Source organism: Neophocaena asiaeorientalis, unplaced genomic scaffold, assembly GCF_003031525.2.
Source record: "Neophocaena asiaeorientalis asiaeorientalis breed wild unplaced genomic scaffold, Neophocaena_asiaeorientalis_V1.1 scaffold202, whole genome shotgun sequence".
Classification (NCBI taxonomy): Eukaryota; Metazoa; Chordata; class Mammalia; order Artiodactyla; family Phocoenidae; genus Neophocaena; species Neophocaena asiaeorientalis.
Window position 1 is genome coordinate 3418375 of NW_020172627.1, and position 17198 is coordinate 3435572.

The window sequence follows — 17198 nt, forward strand, 5'->3', positions numbered from 1 at the left end:
GGATGTGTCACATTTCATCAGATCTTAAAGATGCCAATGGATTGACGAAGAGAAAACAGTTTGTTAATTTTTAAGACACACACACCCCAGTTTCAGAGATGTGAACATGAAAAAAAAAGGATATGTTGCAAAATGGTTCCTTTTCAGAATTCAAGGGTTGCCCTAGGATTGATCCTTTACCAGTACTTGACTTGAACAAAGAGCTTTGGAAATTCAGTAATTGTATTCAATTGATAATTCTAACACTAACTTAGCAAAGAATCTAGGTTACAGATTACTTGTTGAGTACTTGAGACAAGATTTTACAATTCTTAAAATTCTTACCGGGCTTCCCTGGTGGCGCAGTGGTTGAGAGTCCGCGGGCCAATGCAGGGGACATGGGTTCGTGCCCCAGTCCGGGAGGATCCCACGTGCCGTGGAGCGGCTGGGCCCGTGTGAGCCATGGCCGCTGAGCCTGCGCGTCCAGAGCCTGTGCTATGCAACGGGAGAGGCCACAACAGTGAGAGGCCCGCGTACCGCAAAAAAACATGAAAAAATAAAAATTCTTACCTATTCGGTAGGTGCTATTTACTTTCTGTGTGGATCATTTAAGATCTTAAGGTCAAAATACTGGTGAATATGTGATCACTACTTGTAGTCACACTTCTAAATTATAACCTTTTAAATTCTTCCTGTCTCATCCCCCACCATGATAGCCAGAGTTAGGGGATAAAATACGGATGTTCACTTTTGCAGCTCCATGACCTTTCTCACTGTACTTTCATTGAAAAGAAAGGCACATAACAGCATGGAGGGCAAGGCTGAACCATAGGTAATGAGGACCAGGAAAAGTCCAAAGCAACATGCCCGAAGTAGTTGCAAGAGTAAAACTGACATTGAGTTGGTACCTGAGAGCAGGTGATACCAACAAGTAGATTCAAGAGGTAGAGCTGGGAAAAGCTAAGACAGGGAGTGTGTGGCAACTGATCGGCAGGGGCTACGAAAATCATTCAGGGTTTAGTCAGCTAAGCAAAATGCTTAAGGGGAAAGGACTAGAAAGTGTGCTTTTGTTAAACATCTCTCTGGAGAGCATTAAAATCCTAGAAAGTTTTTACATTTATAATACCACAGCAATAAAGAGAACAAATGAAAAACCACCAGTAAATAGGAGGTCTCAATAAAAATTTGAAATATGGAAGGAGGACAGCTACTGTATCAGAGCAGAAACAGAGACCATTTATACTACCTGCATTAAGGACAAGAAGGAACCAGCTTGGCTCCAGACTCAGAAATGCTTAATACTGCGGAGGACAGCAGTGAGACATGAAGGGAAAGCAGTGAAATTAGTGGCCAGTCGTATACGGGACATTCCCCTCATTCCATACACACTTGCCCTCCTCCGCAACCCCTGTGCATTGTCAACCAGGGACTTACCCTCCAGCAAGAGATGGGAAATTTCTTCTCTGTAGAAATGGCCCTGTTGAATGGCCCCTAGAGACCTGTATTTTGACTTTTGTGAATCCAACAGCAAAGCAGTTATCTTCTAGCTCCAATACATTTATAACAGGGCTTCAAAATTCATGAAATAAAAACATGAAATAGGTGTAGGCAGTTTATCAATTATAGATATTTCAACACTCTCAGGTAATTGATAGCACAAATGGACAGAAAATGACTATCAACTAACTCAACATTTATAGAATACTCCAACAATACTCCAATAATACACATTCTTTTCAAGTGCACATAATACGGGCTATAAAACAAGTTTCAAACGATTTAAAAGAATGGAAATCATACAAGGTATATTCTAGCACCAGAACAGAATTAAATTAGAAATTGCTAACAGAAAGATACCTGGAGAGTCACGAAACATTTGGAAATTAATGGCTCCTAAATGTGCCATGGGGTAAAGAGGAGGTAACAGTGAAAATCTGAAAATATTTTGAACTGAATGAATATATAAAACTTTGTGGGATGCAGCTAAAGCAGCATGGAATTTTATTAATAATTATGTCAATAAATTCAGCAACTTAGTTGAAATAGAAAAAGTCCTTGAAAGGTACAACTACCCAAGTTCACTCAAGAAGAAAGAGAAAACCTGAATAGCCCTATTTAAACGATTTGTAGCTGACCACTTTCCCACAAAAACAAGTACAGGCCAGATGGCACAAGTGAATTCTACCAAACATTTACGGAAGACCTAGTAACAACTGTACACCAACTCTTCTAGGAATAAACATTTTCCAACTTATTTTACGAGTCAACATTACCCACATACCAAAGCCAGACAAAGACATCACAAGAAAAGAAAATCATAGATCAATTACTCTCATGAACATAGATGCAAAAATTCTTTTAAAAAATAGCAAATTGAAACTTCTAATCTATAAAAGATGGTAATGCATCGTGCCCAAATAGGATTTATCCTAGAAATGCAAGGTTGCCTTAGCATTCAAAATCAATGTATTTCATTATATTAACATACTAAAAAAGAAAAACCATCTTTATAATGTAGAAAAAGCATTTGAAAAAATTCAACACATTCATGATTTAAAACTGTCAATTAATTAGGAATTAAAGGAATCACCCTCAATCTAATAAAGGGCATTTATGGAAGAACATATATCTGACATCATATTTTATGGTGAAATAAAGAGCAGTTTCCTCCTAAGACTGGGAACAAGACAAAGATGTCTACTCACCACTTGTAGTCAACGTTGTCCCAGATGTTTAGCCTGTGCAACAAGGCAATAAAAAGAAAAGACCCCCACCCTCCGCACACCTTGTGCTGCCGTCCCAGTGTTACCAAATCAGGTCTGGATGTTTGCTGCTCAGAAATCAATACTCAAGAGAGACAAATGTTGGTAGAAAGGAAAGTTGCTTTTAATCAGAATGCTGGGGAGATGGTGGACTCCCCAAAAACCACCTCCCAAGATTCTGCTCAGCCATGAGAAGTTCTTAAAGGGAAAAGGTAAGTAATCTCAGTTAATCCTTGAGATAGGAGGTCAGAGGCATCGCCATCCCCCATTGCATGCAGGCTTGTCATGCAGGCTTGTTGACTTCTTACGATCTTTCTTTCAATACTGTCTTGTTCACACAGTTCGTTCGCAAGATTACTGAAGGGGAAGCTAGGGAAGAGATCGGGTCATGTGTTAATTACTTATTCATTTCTACTTCTTTGATCTATGGAAAGAACCAACAGATTAGGCAAGGTATTATGTGATCAATAGGGCCAGAGATGAGTAGAGCATGGGGGCACCTGGTTTAAGGTTAGTGACAAGACAAAAGCGGCCTCCGGCAGAGAGCTCTTTCTGGCAAAGAGCTTTTTCCTGCCAAAAGCTGCTTACTAACCCCCACTTGTTAGAACATCATTCCATTTTTATTGGATTATGGTCAAAGGTCTGTCTTCTGTAACTTCATGCTGACATAGGGCACCATATTCTTAGAGTGGAAGATGTCGACATGGGTCTGTAGTATGTCTTTACTGACAATTGTAGTTGACCATTTACATATACGGGCAGAACAAGCTACAATTATTTTGATGCCCACAAAGATACAGATTATTATGAGCAACAGTGTTAATCCCGTTCTCTTAAGGCCAAGTTCTTGAAATTGTGCTAGCCATAGATCTAGTACCTTTTCGTAAATAAGAGGCAGGGGATATGGAGGGGCCTTTGTCCTTGGCAGGGGGATAGGGGTGGGTGCAGGGTTCTGCTCAGTTCCACCAGTGCGTGCTGCGCACCGGCAGGAGCTAGGTTTGAGGCAACTAGGCTGCGCCTGAGGTTCTGGGCAAGCAGACAGGGCCATGGCCTTGCTGGCTCCAGAAGGGGCACAGAGACCTAGACACAGGAAGGGAGAATGCATGAGTCAGTGGAGACAGAGATTGGAGTTATGCAGCTGTAAGCCAAGGAACACCAAGGATGGAGAGCCACCACCAGAAGCTGAGAGAAAGGCATGGAAGAGATTCTCCCCGTGAGCCTTCAGAGACTGCATGGCCCTGCTGACATCTTGATTTCGGACTTCTAATCACCAGAACTGGAAGAATAATTCCTATTATTTTAACCCACCCAGTTCGTGGTACTTTGTTACTGCAGCCCTGGAAAACGAATATACAGACCTTCAAAAGTGGCCCTGAGACAACTGACTTTTCCATTATAAACATGAAAAGCAAAACTTCAGTCTTTTGGAAGAATATCTTTGCAACCTCAGTCTAGAAAAGAATTTCTTAAACAAAGAGCAAAAAGACCTAAGAAAAGATTGTTATATTTGCATCAAAACTTAAAACTTCTATACAGTATAATATAGCATAAATAAAATTAAAAGATAAGCCACAGTCTAGGAGAAGGTATTTGTAACCTAATGTAGTCAACAAATAAATATACAAGTTATATAAACAAATCCTGGAAATGAAAGAACAGATGATCCAATTAAATATATGTATATCTCCAAGCTCATGGTATTGTTGCCTGTATTTCAATTATCTGAATGCTGCAGCATATGTTATTTTTCTATCTCTAAAATATAGAGACTCTTTTGAAAAACATAATTATAATACCGGAGAAACTAATAACCCCTGAATATCATGAAATATCTGTGGTCATAGATAACACAGTCAACAGATGCCACAGCCAATGGTGGATACATAAACCTACACGTGATAAAATTGCACAGAACTAAATATACCTACACATAAATGAGTACAAATAAAATTGAGAAATTCTGAACTAATTGGTGGATTATATCAATAATGTAATTATCCTGGCTGATATTTGTACTATATTTTTACAAGATGTTACCATTGGGGGAAACTGGGTACAGGGTACATGAGGTCTCTCTGTATTACTTCTTACAACTGCATCTTACAATCTATAATTATCTCAATAAAAATTTCAATTAAAACCAAAAATTACATAGGTATTAAGTATGGGACAACTTATACACTTCATATTCATATTAAAATTATGAAATAAAAACTTTATGAGTTATTAAGCAAATATACATATACTTCCTACTACAATGCTGCATTCCAATAAGCAAACCTATCGTGAAAAGTTTCTCTACATAGCATACTTATATTCTGCAAAAGGCCTCCTTTTTTTTTTTTTTTTTTTTTTTTTTTTTTTTTTTTACCACCAGGGAAGCCCAGGCCTCCTTTTTAAACTTCTTTTGACACTGTAACATCTTCAAAATATTAATAAAGTTATCAAATATTATTTGTTACTCAATGAAATGTCACTTCTAGGCAAAAAGATTTCTCATATATACTGGGTCCCCCACCTCAGTCCCAGGTTGTTTCTGCTATGCAATGAGTCCAACAAGAGGGTGAAGGTTTCAGGATGTTGACAGGGGTTTCTTCTTAGTGCTCTCTGCTGTTTACTGAAATCGAGATGCTGGTGAAATGTTCCATTACACCTGTACTGTTTCTCTGTAGTGTGTTCTCTGATGTGTTGTGAGGAATGACTCTGGTAGAAGGTTTTCCCACATTGGTTACATTCATAGGGTTTCTGCCCTGTGTGGGTTCTCTGATGTACTGTGAGGGATGACTTATGGTAGAAAGTTTTCCCACACTCATTACATTTATAAGGCTTCTCTCCTGTGTGTGTTCTCTGATGTTCCCTCAGTTTCGACTTCACAGAGAAGAATTTTCCACATTTGTGACATCCACAGGGTTTCTCTCCTGTGTGAGTCCTCTGATGATTAATGAAGTTTGGCTTCTGGGAGAAATTCCTTACATTCATAGAGTTTCTCCCCGGTATGTATTCCCTTAGGTACTGTGAGAGCTGACCTATCACTGAAGGCTTTCTGACATTCATTACACTCATAGGGTTTCTCCCCTCTGTATGTTCGCTGATGTACATGGAGATTTGACTTCTCACAGAAATTTTTTCCACATTCATTACATTCATAGGGTTTCTCCCCTGTGTGTGTTCTCTGATGTACTGTGAGGCCTGACCTATACCCAAAGGTTTTCCCACATTTGGTGCATTCATAGCATTTCTCCCCTCTGTGTATCCTCTGATGTAGGATGAGAGATGACTTATGGCTGAAGGTTTTCCCACATTCACTACATTCATAGAGTTTTTCTCTTACATCTGTTTTCTGATATGTAGGAAGCTTTGGCTTCTTGTAAAATGCAGTAGCACACTGATTAATTTTATAGACTTCTTTCCCTATATGTGTTTCTTGATGCTGCAAGAAATTTGGGTTCTTGCAGAATACTTCCCAATCTTCATAACAGTTAAAGGTTTTCTCTCCTTTATAAATTCGCTGAAGGAGTGACTTCTTTCTGAAACTATTCACTTTCAATACACTCACAGTATCTCTTCCCCATGATAACTCCATAGTGCTTATTTAAAGTTGACTTCTCACCAACAGACCACCTCCCACAATCATTCAATTCATAGTGATTCTCCCTTGTATGAGTTCCCTGATGAACAGTGAATGTTGGTCTATCAGAAAAGGCTTTGACATGTTCATTACCTCCATAGGGCTTCTCCCATGAGCTTGCTCCCTTATAGGTAATGAAAGTTGCCCCCTCATTGAAGGCTTTCCCACATTCACTATATTCAGAAGAAAGCTTCAGAGTTTGAGTATCTTGATGCTGAAATTTGTCCTTATTTTGACTAATGGCTTTTCCAGTTCTATCATATTCTAAAGATTTCTCTCTAGAATGACCTGTGCTTTGTACAGAGGAGTAATTTCCCATGTGTATTAAACTCATCAAGCTGCCTTACAAAGGAGTGTCTATTACTAATGATTAATTCTGAAAGAGAATCCAAATTCATTCCCTATGAGTCATATTTACCAGGTATTTTTCTTGATAAAATAGAGTTTGTACACAGAGAAAATGCTTTTCCTAATACACTATTTCTCTCTTTAGTCAGTGTTCTGTTGTTGACAAAATCAACTTTCCACCAATGCTGGTCTTCCTTTTCCTGGCTCTTCTCCATCAGGTCAACTATGCAGAAGTATAGAAATGAAAATAATTTGCCATAGTTTATACATGTTAATATATTTCTTATGAAGAGAAGACATATTCATATGTCTTATTCTAGCCCAGTCATTTGCGATGAAAGTAATCTCAAGAGCATACTGCTTTGCTCCTCTAGGTTTGAAAAATAAATAAATAACTTGCAGTAGTGAAAAATGGGGAATCTGGCAACAAAATGCAATAATTTGACACTTCAAAAACATTTATTGTGGTGATCATTTTGCAATATATACAAATATCAAATCATTACATTGTACACTTGACACTAAAATGTTGTATGCCAATTATACCTCAATTTGTTTTAACTGTGACATTCAAAAATAGAGAATTTGAAATAAACACAAGCAATAAATTTAAAATGTTTGAATGACTGCTTAATCTTGGGGTAGGGAACTTCACAGGTAATAGAATCAGCCCAACAACTCAACAAATATTAAGTAGAATCACAAGGAAAATTAATAGACAATGATGGTAAGGGGAGATATCAAGGAACAATTAGACTCGGAACAATTAAATCAGGGCCTAGTCATTATCAAAGCAAGAGCCTCACTAATGTACATGATTATAACCTCATCCTCCTCTTTTCTATTCCACATAACACCACCAAATTAAAATTTCAGAAAGTACTCATTTTCATTAGAGTTAAAAGGAAAACTATTGCCTAGGCTATATTTGCATTCTCATGGGGATTCACAATGAATAGTAGTGCCTAAATGAAGTATACATTCAGGCTATTCTTACAACAGGATCAGAGGCACATCTTTATTCATCTAGCATATCATCTAAAACTTACAGTCTGGGGACTTCCCTGGTGGTGCAGTGGCTAAGAATCTGCCTGCCAATGCAGGGGACACAGGTTTGAGCCCTGGTCCAGGAAGATCCCACATGCTGCGGAGCAACTAAGCCTGTGCACCACAACTACTGAGTCTACGCTCTAGAGCCTGCAAGCCACAACTACTGAAGCCTGCGTGCCGCAACTACTGAAGCCCACGTGCCTAGAGCCTGTGCTCCACAACAAAAGAAGCCACCGCAATGAGAAGGCCGTGTACCACAACGAAGAGTGGCCCCCACTCTCCACACCTAGAGAAAGCCCGCGTGCAGCAACGAAGACCCAATGCAGCCAAAAATAAATTAAATAAATAAATAAAATTGATTTTAAAAAAACCTTACAGTCTGAATTTCACTTATACAATCAATTATCCACTGTTATTAGAGTCTAGAGTACTTTTCCCTATCTCTTTACACTCATCTTCTGATTTGTCTAATAATTGTGGAAAGTATTCTTATGTCAATTTTCTGCCCTTTGCAACTAAAGGCAGAAAATAAAAATTCTAAATTCTCAACTATATTCAATGAAATCTAAAGAAAGAAAGAAAGAACAAATAAGGGGGACTTCCCTGGCGGTGCTGCAGTTAAGAATCCATCTGTCAATGCAGGGGACATGGGTTCGATCCCTGGTCTGGGAAGATCCCACGTGCCATGGAGCAACTGAGCCCATGCGCCACAACTACTGAGCCCACAAGCCACAACTACTGAAGTCTGCATGCCTAGAGCCCGTGCTCTGCAACAAGAGAAGCCCGTGCACCTGCTAGCTGCGACTAGAGAAAGCCCACATGTAGCAACAAAGACCCAACGCAGCCAAAAAATAAATAAATAAAAATTTAAAAAGAAACAACAAGTAAGGTCTCCAGATTGCTTTCATCCCTTCCTTCATTACAGCTGAAGCAATACTTCATAGAACTGAATAAGAAAACTGAAGGATGATATAATGGTGAGGATTTACTTCACTATTGCATTATCCTTCCAAGAAATTCCATCATTCATTTTCTTATATTTTAGTGTATTTTAGCACTATTGAACATAACTGATGAGTAATGCTGGAATAATTGCCAGGGGGATGAAGTAGCAAAACATTTCAAAATACTTTAAAATAAGATCACAACAATCCCTTATTTCTTAGATTTATAAATGGGACCAAGTCACCCATGTGGAAACTGCAAGATAAAATGAGTTTTATTCCATTTAAAAATATAAGTAAATTTTCTCTTTGTTCATTCAAGTTAAAATTTTATTTTAATTTATAAGAAATTATGAAAGTCATAAAACAACAACCCTTGCAAATAATTAGAACTGCTTCAAAAAGAAATTCAAAAACAAAAATTGGGTACACTGGATCCCTGATGGTATACCAAGGGTTAATATTCTATTTTGTTTAATATTTGAAGTATATCACTATTCCTTTCTACATTCCAATAATGGAATACAGTCCATTATTTCTTTTTATATTTCATATGTACTTTTCAAACACCATATACCTATATTTGTAAAAAATCCAGATTGACAATATCTGTCTTTTAACAAGAGGGTTTAGTCCTTTTGAATGTATTGTAATTACTAAAATATCTAGGTTGGTTTCCTTCATTTCACTTACAGTTTCCACTTATTCTAATTTTTATTTGCTTTTCCCCTCTCATTGTTCTTTTTTGGTCTGATCTAATATATATATTTTTTTTCTTTTCTATTTTCTTACCTTCAAAAGTTTAGAAGTTATACATTACTTTCTGCTAGCATTTACTCATTAAATTTTACCATTCATATTTAACTCAACAACACTTCTAAAAAATAAAAGGATTTTAGAACACCAGTCTGGTCAACTGATAAATTATTTACATGCTACTGTTTTTCAATATTTTATTTTTGTTGTTTTTATACTCAACAGAACATTGCTACTACAGATCTTCCTTGCCTTACAATGAGGTTATGTCCCCATAAACCTATTGTAACTTGGCAATATCAAAAGTCAAAAATGCATAATCTACTGAACATCATAGCTTAGACTAGCCTACGTTAAACGTGCCCAGAACATTTACATTAGCCTAGAGTTGGGCAAAATCATCTAATGCAAAGCCTATTTTATAATAGCGTTGAATATCTCATGCAGTTCACTGAATACTGTACTAACAGTTGTATGGGTACAGGATGGTTGTAAGGTTGTTTATCCTCGTGGTCATGTGGCTGACCGGAAGCTACGGCTCACTGCTGCTACCCAGCATCACAAGAGAGTATCTTACCACCACATATCGCTGGCCCAGGGAAAAGATCAAAATTCAAAGTACAATTTCCAGTGAATGGGTATTGCTTTTGAACAAATGAAGTCAAAAAATCATGAGTTGAATCACTGTAATTTGGGGATCATCTGTAATTTATACAGATAATATTTGTATAAACATACCCATATCTTTACTTGTTTCCTCCCAGAACTGCTTCTCTTCAAGTTCCCCTGTCTGAGTTAAAGGTACTACCAGACATCTAGTGCCTCAGGAAAAAAAACCTTTCAGTTTTTCTCTTGATTATTCTTTTTCTCATACCCATAATCCAATCTAACAACATATCCTGTTTTGGCTACAACTTCAAAATATATCAAGAATCCAATCATGTCACTTTACTTTCTATTTCCAAGCCGGTATTAAGGCACCACAATCCCTCACATGGAGAACTGCTAACTGCTCTCCTTGACTTTACTCATCCCTCCTCCCCACCCCCTCTGTCAACATTTCCACTGTGGAGCAGCCAGGGGTATACATGAAGCAAATCAGCACATGTGCTCCTTTGCTCAAAACCTTCCAATGACTCCATCTCAATTAGAATTAAGGAGCTTTCGGGACTTCCCTGGTGGTCCAGTGGTAAAGAATCCACCTTCCAATGCAGGGGATGCGGGTTCAATCCCTGGTCAGGGAACTAAGATCCCACATGCCGTGGGGCAACATGCCACAGTGTGCCCGCGTACCACAACTACTGAGCTCATGCACCTCAACTAGAGCCTGCGTGCTGCAAACTACAGAGCCCATGCACTCTGGAACCTGCACGCCACAACTACAGAGGCCATGCGTCCTGGAGCGTGCAAGCCACAACTAGAGAAGAGAAAACCCACCGCCACAACTAGAGAGAGGCCTGTGCACAACAACAAAGAGCCCACACACCACAATGAAAGATCCCACACGCCTCAATGAAAGAGCCCACATGCCTCAATGAAGATGCTGCGTGCCACAAATAAGACCTGATGCAGCAAAATAATAATAATTAAATAAATAATAAATAAATCTTTAAAAAAAAAAGAATTAAGGAGCTTTCGATACCCAGTAAAGCCAAATACTGGCACCAACCACCTCTCTGATATCATCTCTAACTCTCTGATCTCTATTCATCCTGGCAAATGCTATCCTGTTCTGCAGACACTAAACACTCCGGCCTCAAGTTCATGGCACAGGGTATACCATCTGGCTGGAATATTCAAAATCCACTGGCCCCCTCCATTCAGATCTGTGTTAATTATAATATTGATCTTAAAGAGGCTCTTTCCTGATCACTTTCATAAAGAGCACCACATTTCATTCTCTTTTGCCACTAAAATGCAGTCATTATATTGTTAGCAGTTGCAACCCCAGCACACAGACAAACCTGGCATATGGTAGATGTCAAATTAATACTTAGTGAATTAATACATAATATATGATTAAAAGACGACAAATGAAATTGATGTAGAAAGAACAACAAATATTTAAAATGAGAGAGGCAAGGATTGGATTTTTGGAAGAAAACCCAAAAAGAAACCATTTAGCTCTTATCCGCCAGGGTGATATATGCATCTGAGGCACGAAGGCCAATTATTCTTGGTCACTTCCAAAGTTCTATTAACTCTAAAAAAAATTTCCTAAAAAATCTCAAACATGCCAACATCTGAACTAACTCCCTGGGATCCAGTTTCTCCCAGGATACAGTAACGTCTATGCTAACTCACCTGGGTGGCTCTGACTTTGGGACTCTTCCTCTAACATCCATGGCTCTTCTTGATCCAATTTGAAAATCACCTCTGGTTTGGTAACACAATACCTTGTGAATGGAAAATGACACAGGACTTGGACCAGGTGGCCTGAGGTTCAGGACCTTTAAAGGAGGACAAAGTTAGCCTGCACGAAAATAAATCCACTGGAACATTTCACTGGGGAAGAGAACACAAGTGTTCTTTGTAGTGCCCGAAAGGGATCACCTTTGACTCCTGAATTTCAAATCTATAAATTATTAATCTCTACAAAGAAACCACCTATATCAGCAGCTAAAAAGGAAACAAATATTGTTTGGAGTTGCAAATTATACAATCCCTACCCACTGAGATGAGGTGGCTATAGTTCTCCAGCATCACGTCCCTGTCCAGGGTCCTCTGAGCAGGGTCCAGGTGCTGCCACTCCTCCTGAGTGAAGCCCACAGTCACATCCTCAAATGACACTGGCCCCTGAAACAGCACATCTGTGTTCAATCTACAGTGACCAGAACTGGATAGCATGCAATATGTTGGGGATCTAACACCTGGTCATGTTCACAATTAATAGTTGAAGAGAAAATGCAATGTAGGATCCCTTCTCTCAGTACTATATGTTGTGGGAAAATGAGGAATCATGGTATAAGGTCTTGCCAGTGTATTAATTTCTTAATTCATACAAAGAGCATAGGAGTTCCTGCCAGTGTTCCAGGAACTGTCCCAATTTCTGGGAATACAAAGAAAAATAAAAGGTTAATCCTGCTCTCAAGGAGTGTATAATCAGGTCAGAAAACATATTTAAACATAAATACCTGCAACAAATTTTATAGAAGCAATGATAAAAAGTCTCTGAAAGGTAAATGGGTAGTTGCAAAGGGGGAAGAAATGTTAAGTTTTATTTTGTATTATCAGGTTGAGTTTTATTGAGGAGTAGAGTATTAAGTCTTGACACATGAATCACATATTCTTTATAAATATGGGCCAACGACACAAAAAAAGGCATGGAAGCATTAAAAAATACTTGATAAATTTGAAAACACATGGCTCAAAAAAAAAAAGAATACTTGATAAGTTAATGGAACTATACAGTAGGAGAAAAGGGTTTGAGATGTATTAAGATAAAGCCTCACAGACATAATTAAGAGCAAGATTATAAGCAAGATTACAAGTTATTGTGGATATGTCCTCCAGCCTAAGGGTTTCAAAACATTTGATCATTTACCCCTTAATTAAAGTTTGAGCACTCATCCAGCATGGCTATTTATATCTTTATATGTACATGAAATCTCATTCTTATTTTAAAACACAAATATCTGAACACCAATATGCTAATAATTCCTTCCCACATTCCAATAGCTTTTCTTGGGTACTCCCTGGGGCAGTGTTCTCAAAGTGTGGGCCATAAGTCAACAACATCAGCATCAGCTGGGAGCTTGTTAGAAATGCAAAATTCTCAAGCCCCATTCCAGACCTACTATGATAGCCAGTGTCCAAGATGGTCATCACCTCCTCCCCCAATGCCCTTGTACAATCCTCTCGCACATTAAATAGGGCTGACCTTTGTAACCAACAGAATGTTGCAGAAATAACAGAGTATGACCAATGAGGCCAAGTCACAGAAGAACACTGCTGCTTCCACTTTGTTCCTTCATGGATCACTTTCTCTGGGTAAAGCCAGCGGCCATATCATGAGGACACTCAAGCAGCCCTATGGAGAAGTCTACATGGGGAAAAAATGAGGCCTCCTGTCAAACATCAATACTAATTTGCTAGCCATGTGAGTGAGCCATCACAGAAGCAAATCCTCCAGCCCCAGTCAAGCCTTCAGATGGCTGCAGCCTCATGAGACCCCTACGTGAGACAATAAGTGTTTCTTGTTGCCTTTAAGCTGCGAAATATTGCGGTGCTTTCTTATGCAGCATTAGATTAAGGCATCTAAAGAAACAGATACTCTGGGCACGGGACTTAGTGAACAGTGTTTTAATAAGCCCTCTAGGTATGAGACACCAAAGCTGAAAAACCAGTGATCTAGGGAAGTCAAAAACAAGGACACTAAAGGAATTTGAAGGCTCTGGCACCTACAGCTACAACAAACATTAAACACAGCCCAACTCCTAGCCAGACTAACACAAATCCTCACACTAAAAATTTATTTACCTCAGTTCTATCACCAGATAAATGTCCAGCTCTCAAAAAACAATTGCAATACATACCAAAAAGTAATAAAAAACACACGAAGAAGAGACAAAGTAATAATCAGAACCAGACTCAGATACAACACAAATGTTGGAATTATCAGACAGGGAGTGTAAAATAATGATAATTAACATGTTAAAGAGTTGAATGAAAAAAATCAGACAACATTCAAGTATAAATGAGTCATATAAACAGAGAAATGGAAATTCTAGAAAAAAATCTAAAGTAAATGCTCCAAGTCAAAACCACAGTAATAGAAACAAGGAATGCCTCTGATGGACTCATCACACAACAGGCCAAGGAAAGAACCAATGAACTTGAAAATAGGTCAAGAAAAACTTCACAGACTGAAATGTGAAAAGAAAACGAATGAAAAAACAGAACATCCAAGAACTGTGGCACAACATTAAAAGGCATAATATATGCATAACTAGAATACCAGAAGAAGAAGGAACAGAGCAGAAGAAATACCTGAGTAGTAATAACCAAACATTCAAAAATTAATGACAAATCCAGGAAACTCAGAGAATATCAAGCAAGATAAATGTCCCCAAAACCACATCTCAACCTGTCTTACTCAAACTGCAGAAAAACAAATACAAAAGATCTTGAAAAAAGCAAAGAAGGGGTGGGGGTGGTATTGGGCCCCAGGGCTTGGTGGAATGTGAACCTTACCTACAAAGGAACAACGATAAGAATTACAACCGACTTCTCAGAATCCAAGCCAGAATCCAATGCAAGCAAGGAGAGAATGGAGTGAAATATCTAAAGTTGAAGGAAGAAAACCACCAACCCAGAATTAATGAAAAGACACACTGAGGCATACATTTATATAATTCTGAATGACAAGGATAAACTCTTAAGAGCTTCTAGATGAAAGAACAGCTGACTCACAAAGTAAAGAAAAGCATCCTAGCTTCGGACTTCTCCTCTGCAGGGGTGAAAGCAAAAAGACAATGAGATTATGAGAAAAGAATTTCAATCCAGGAATATTATACATAAATAAATTGTCTTTCATACGACAGGCCCAAAACCAGATGTGTTCAAATGAGCAGGGCCTCGAGGAATAAATCACCCCTGTAATCTCTGCAGAGAAAACACTAAGGAGGTACTAACAAGCTGCCAAGCAAGTCTCAAGCAAGGGGAAGGAGTGAGAAACAATAGACCTTGTTATTGAAACATGGTTACAACTAGATGGATAATATTAACATGATTTGAAATGTATAACATAATATTAAAGAAGACCTCCTGAAACAGAAGAGACTCTCCGTAAGAACAGAGCCAGTAATATACTGATAAATTATTAAAATGGGGCTTCCCTGGTGGCACAGTGGTTGAGAGTCCGCCTGCCGATGCAGGGGACACGGGTTCATGCCCCGGTCCGGGAAGATGCCACATGCCGCGGAGCGGCTAGGCCCATGAGCCATGGCCCCTGAGCCTGCGCATCCGGAGCGTGTGCTCCGCAACGGGAGAGGCCACAACAGTGAGAGGCCCGTGTACCGTTAAAAAAAAAAAAAAATTATTATTAAAATGGAGCCTGGGTGTGGGGAGGAGTAATGGGTGGATTAAAACTTTCGAAGGTCATCTAAGAGGGGCTGGAGGAAGAGGAGTAGCAATCACTACACCATGGAGCAGCAGAAGAGCAACAAAATAATCTGATATGTTAGTAGATATGGCTCAGTTATAATATTTAGGTGTGGGTTGGTAGCTATGAGAACTAAAAATCAGAAAACTACCAAATTAACAGAGAAGAAAAATGAAGCAATGACAAATTTGAATATACCAGAAAAAGTAAAGATTCTAAAGAAGTATAATTAATAGTATAAATTATGATATATATTGCATTATGTTATACTCAAAAATAATATGTAGTAAACTAAGACAGATATATAAAACCAAATATACAAATTATCACAGAAAATGGGAATGAATATATTTCTTATGCAAGACTAACATGCCATATTAGTCTTAAAAAAAAACCCAAATGTTGCCATTTGTTGTTTACAAAAAATAAATCTAAAACAAAGTGATAAAGAATGGTTGAAAAAGAAGGAATGGACAAAATACTACAAGAAAACGCAAATAAAAGGAAGCAAGCATGGTCTTTTTTATATCAGATTAAGCAGAATTTGCAGCCTTAAACTTCAACGGGGCAAAGGCAGATACCATGTAATGATAAATGGTAAAAATTAATCAAGGTTTAAGTCAAATCTGTATATGTCCAAATAGATAAAAGAAAAACTGCTACAGTTACAAGATAATTTGGTTAAAGAAAACAAACCACGATCACGGTAAGAGGCAGTATATCTCTATCAACAAGAAAGGACTATCAAATGGAGTTTGTTGAACTCACGTGTTCAGGTAATTACTAATGATAGTTAAAATTCAGTTACTTAGAAAAATGTCTTTCATACAATATTTTAAATACATACTATCTCATACTCAGGACAAACCTATAACATAGATACTATTTTTCCCATTTAACAGATAAGAAAATTGAGGCAGAAAGAGGTTCCCTAACTTCCCAAGGTCACCCTAAATTTGAACTAGGTCATCTGAAAATAAAGCACCACTTATAATCGTTATGTTATGCTGTGCTTTCAGAGACAATATTGCTAAACCCTACAAATCAGAGGTTTTACAAGCTACTTTGTCTGATTATGACCTATAAAACCAAAATTTTAAAAACTCACTAAAAAGTCATTAACTCATAAAATAAGACATTCTCCAAATTAAAAACTTTAGATCAAAGAAAAGTAACCAACATCCAAATTACTACTGTCCTAGAAAGAAACAAAGGGGGAAATTCATTACATGAAAACTTACGACCTAAAACTAAAGCTGTCACAGAGAAAAATTGTCTTTAACTTATTTTTTAAATAAAGACTGAAAATAATTATGAACTTTATGTTTAGCTAAAAGAAATATGAAAAATAAAAAACAAATCAAAAAAGTATGAAAACATAAGGATAAAATCTTAAGTGAATAAAATTAAAATAAAGCCAAAATAAATGAGGAACACTAAATTAAACCAAAAGCATTTTTTTTCAGTATGTCTCATACATAAAATGGGCAAAACTGGGGTTGGGGGGAAAGAAAACTAACATAAAACTTTAAGACAATTTAATTTAGCAAACAATTTTTTGGTTGTCGTGCCTAAAAATTTTTACAAGAGGGGGAGGAAATATACCGGATATAATGTTTTGGGGGGTT

At 37.8% G+C, this 17198-nt stretch overlaps 1 protein-coding gene across 1 annotated transcript; it reads right to left on the bottom strand.

Moving 5' to 3' along the window:
* Positions 1-5136: 5136 nt before the first annotated feature.
* On the bottom strand, positions 5137-12314 carry LOC112395734 (zinc finger protein 33B-like). The gene is given in 5 exon segments (XM_024739085.1): positions 5137-5679; positions 5753-6209; positions 6283-6656; positions 6658-6940; positions 12119-12314. Coding segments are annotated over 5 exon segments (1752 nt in total). The 3' UTR covers positions 5137-5237.
* Positions 12315-17198: the final 4884 nt, after the last annotated feature.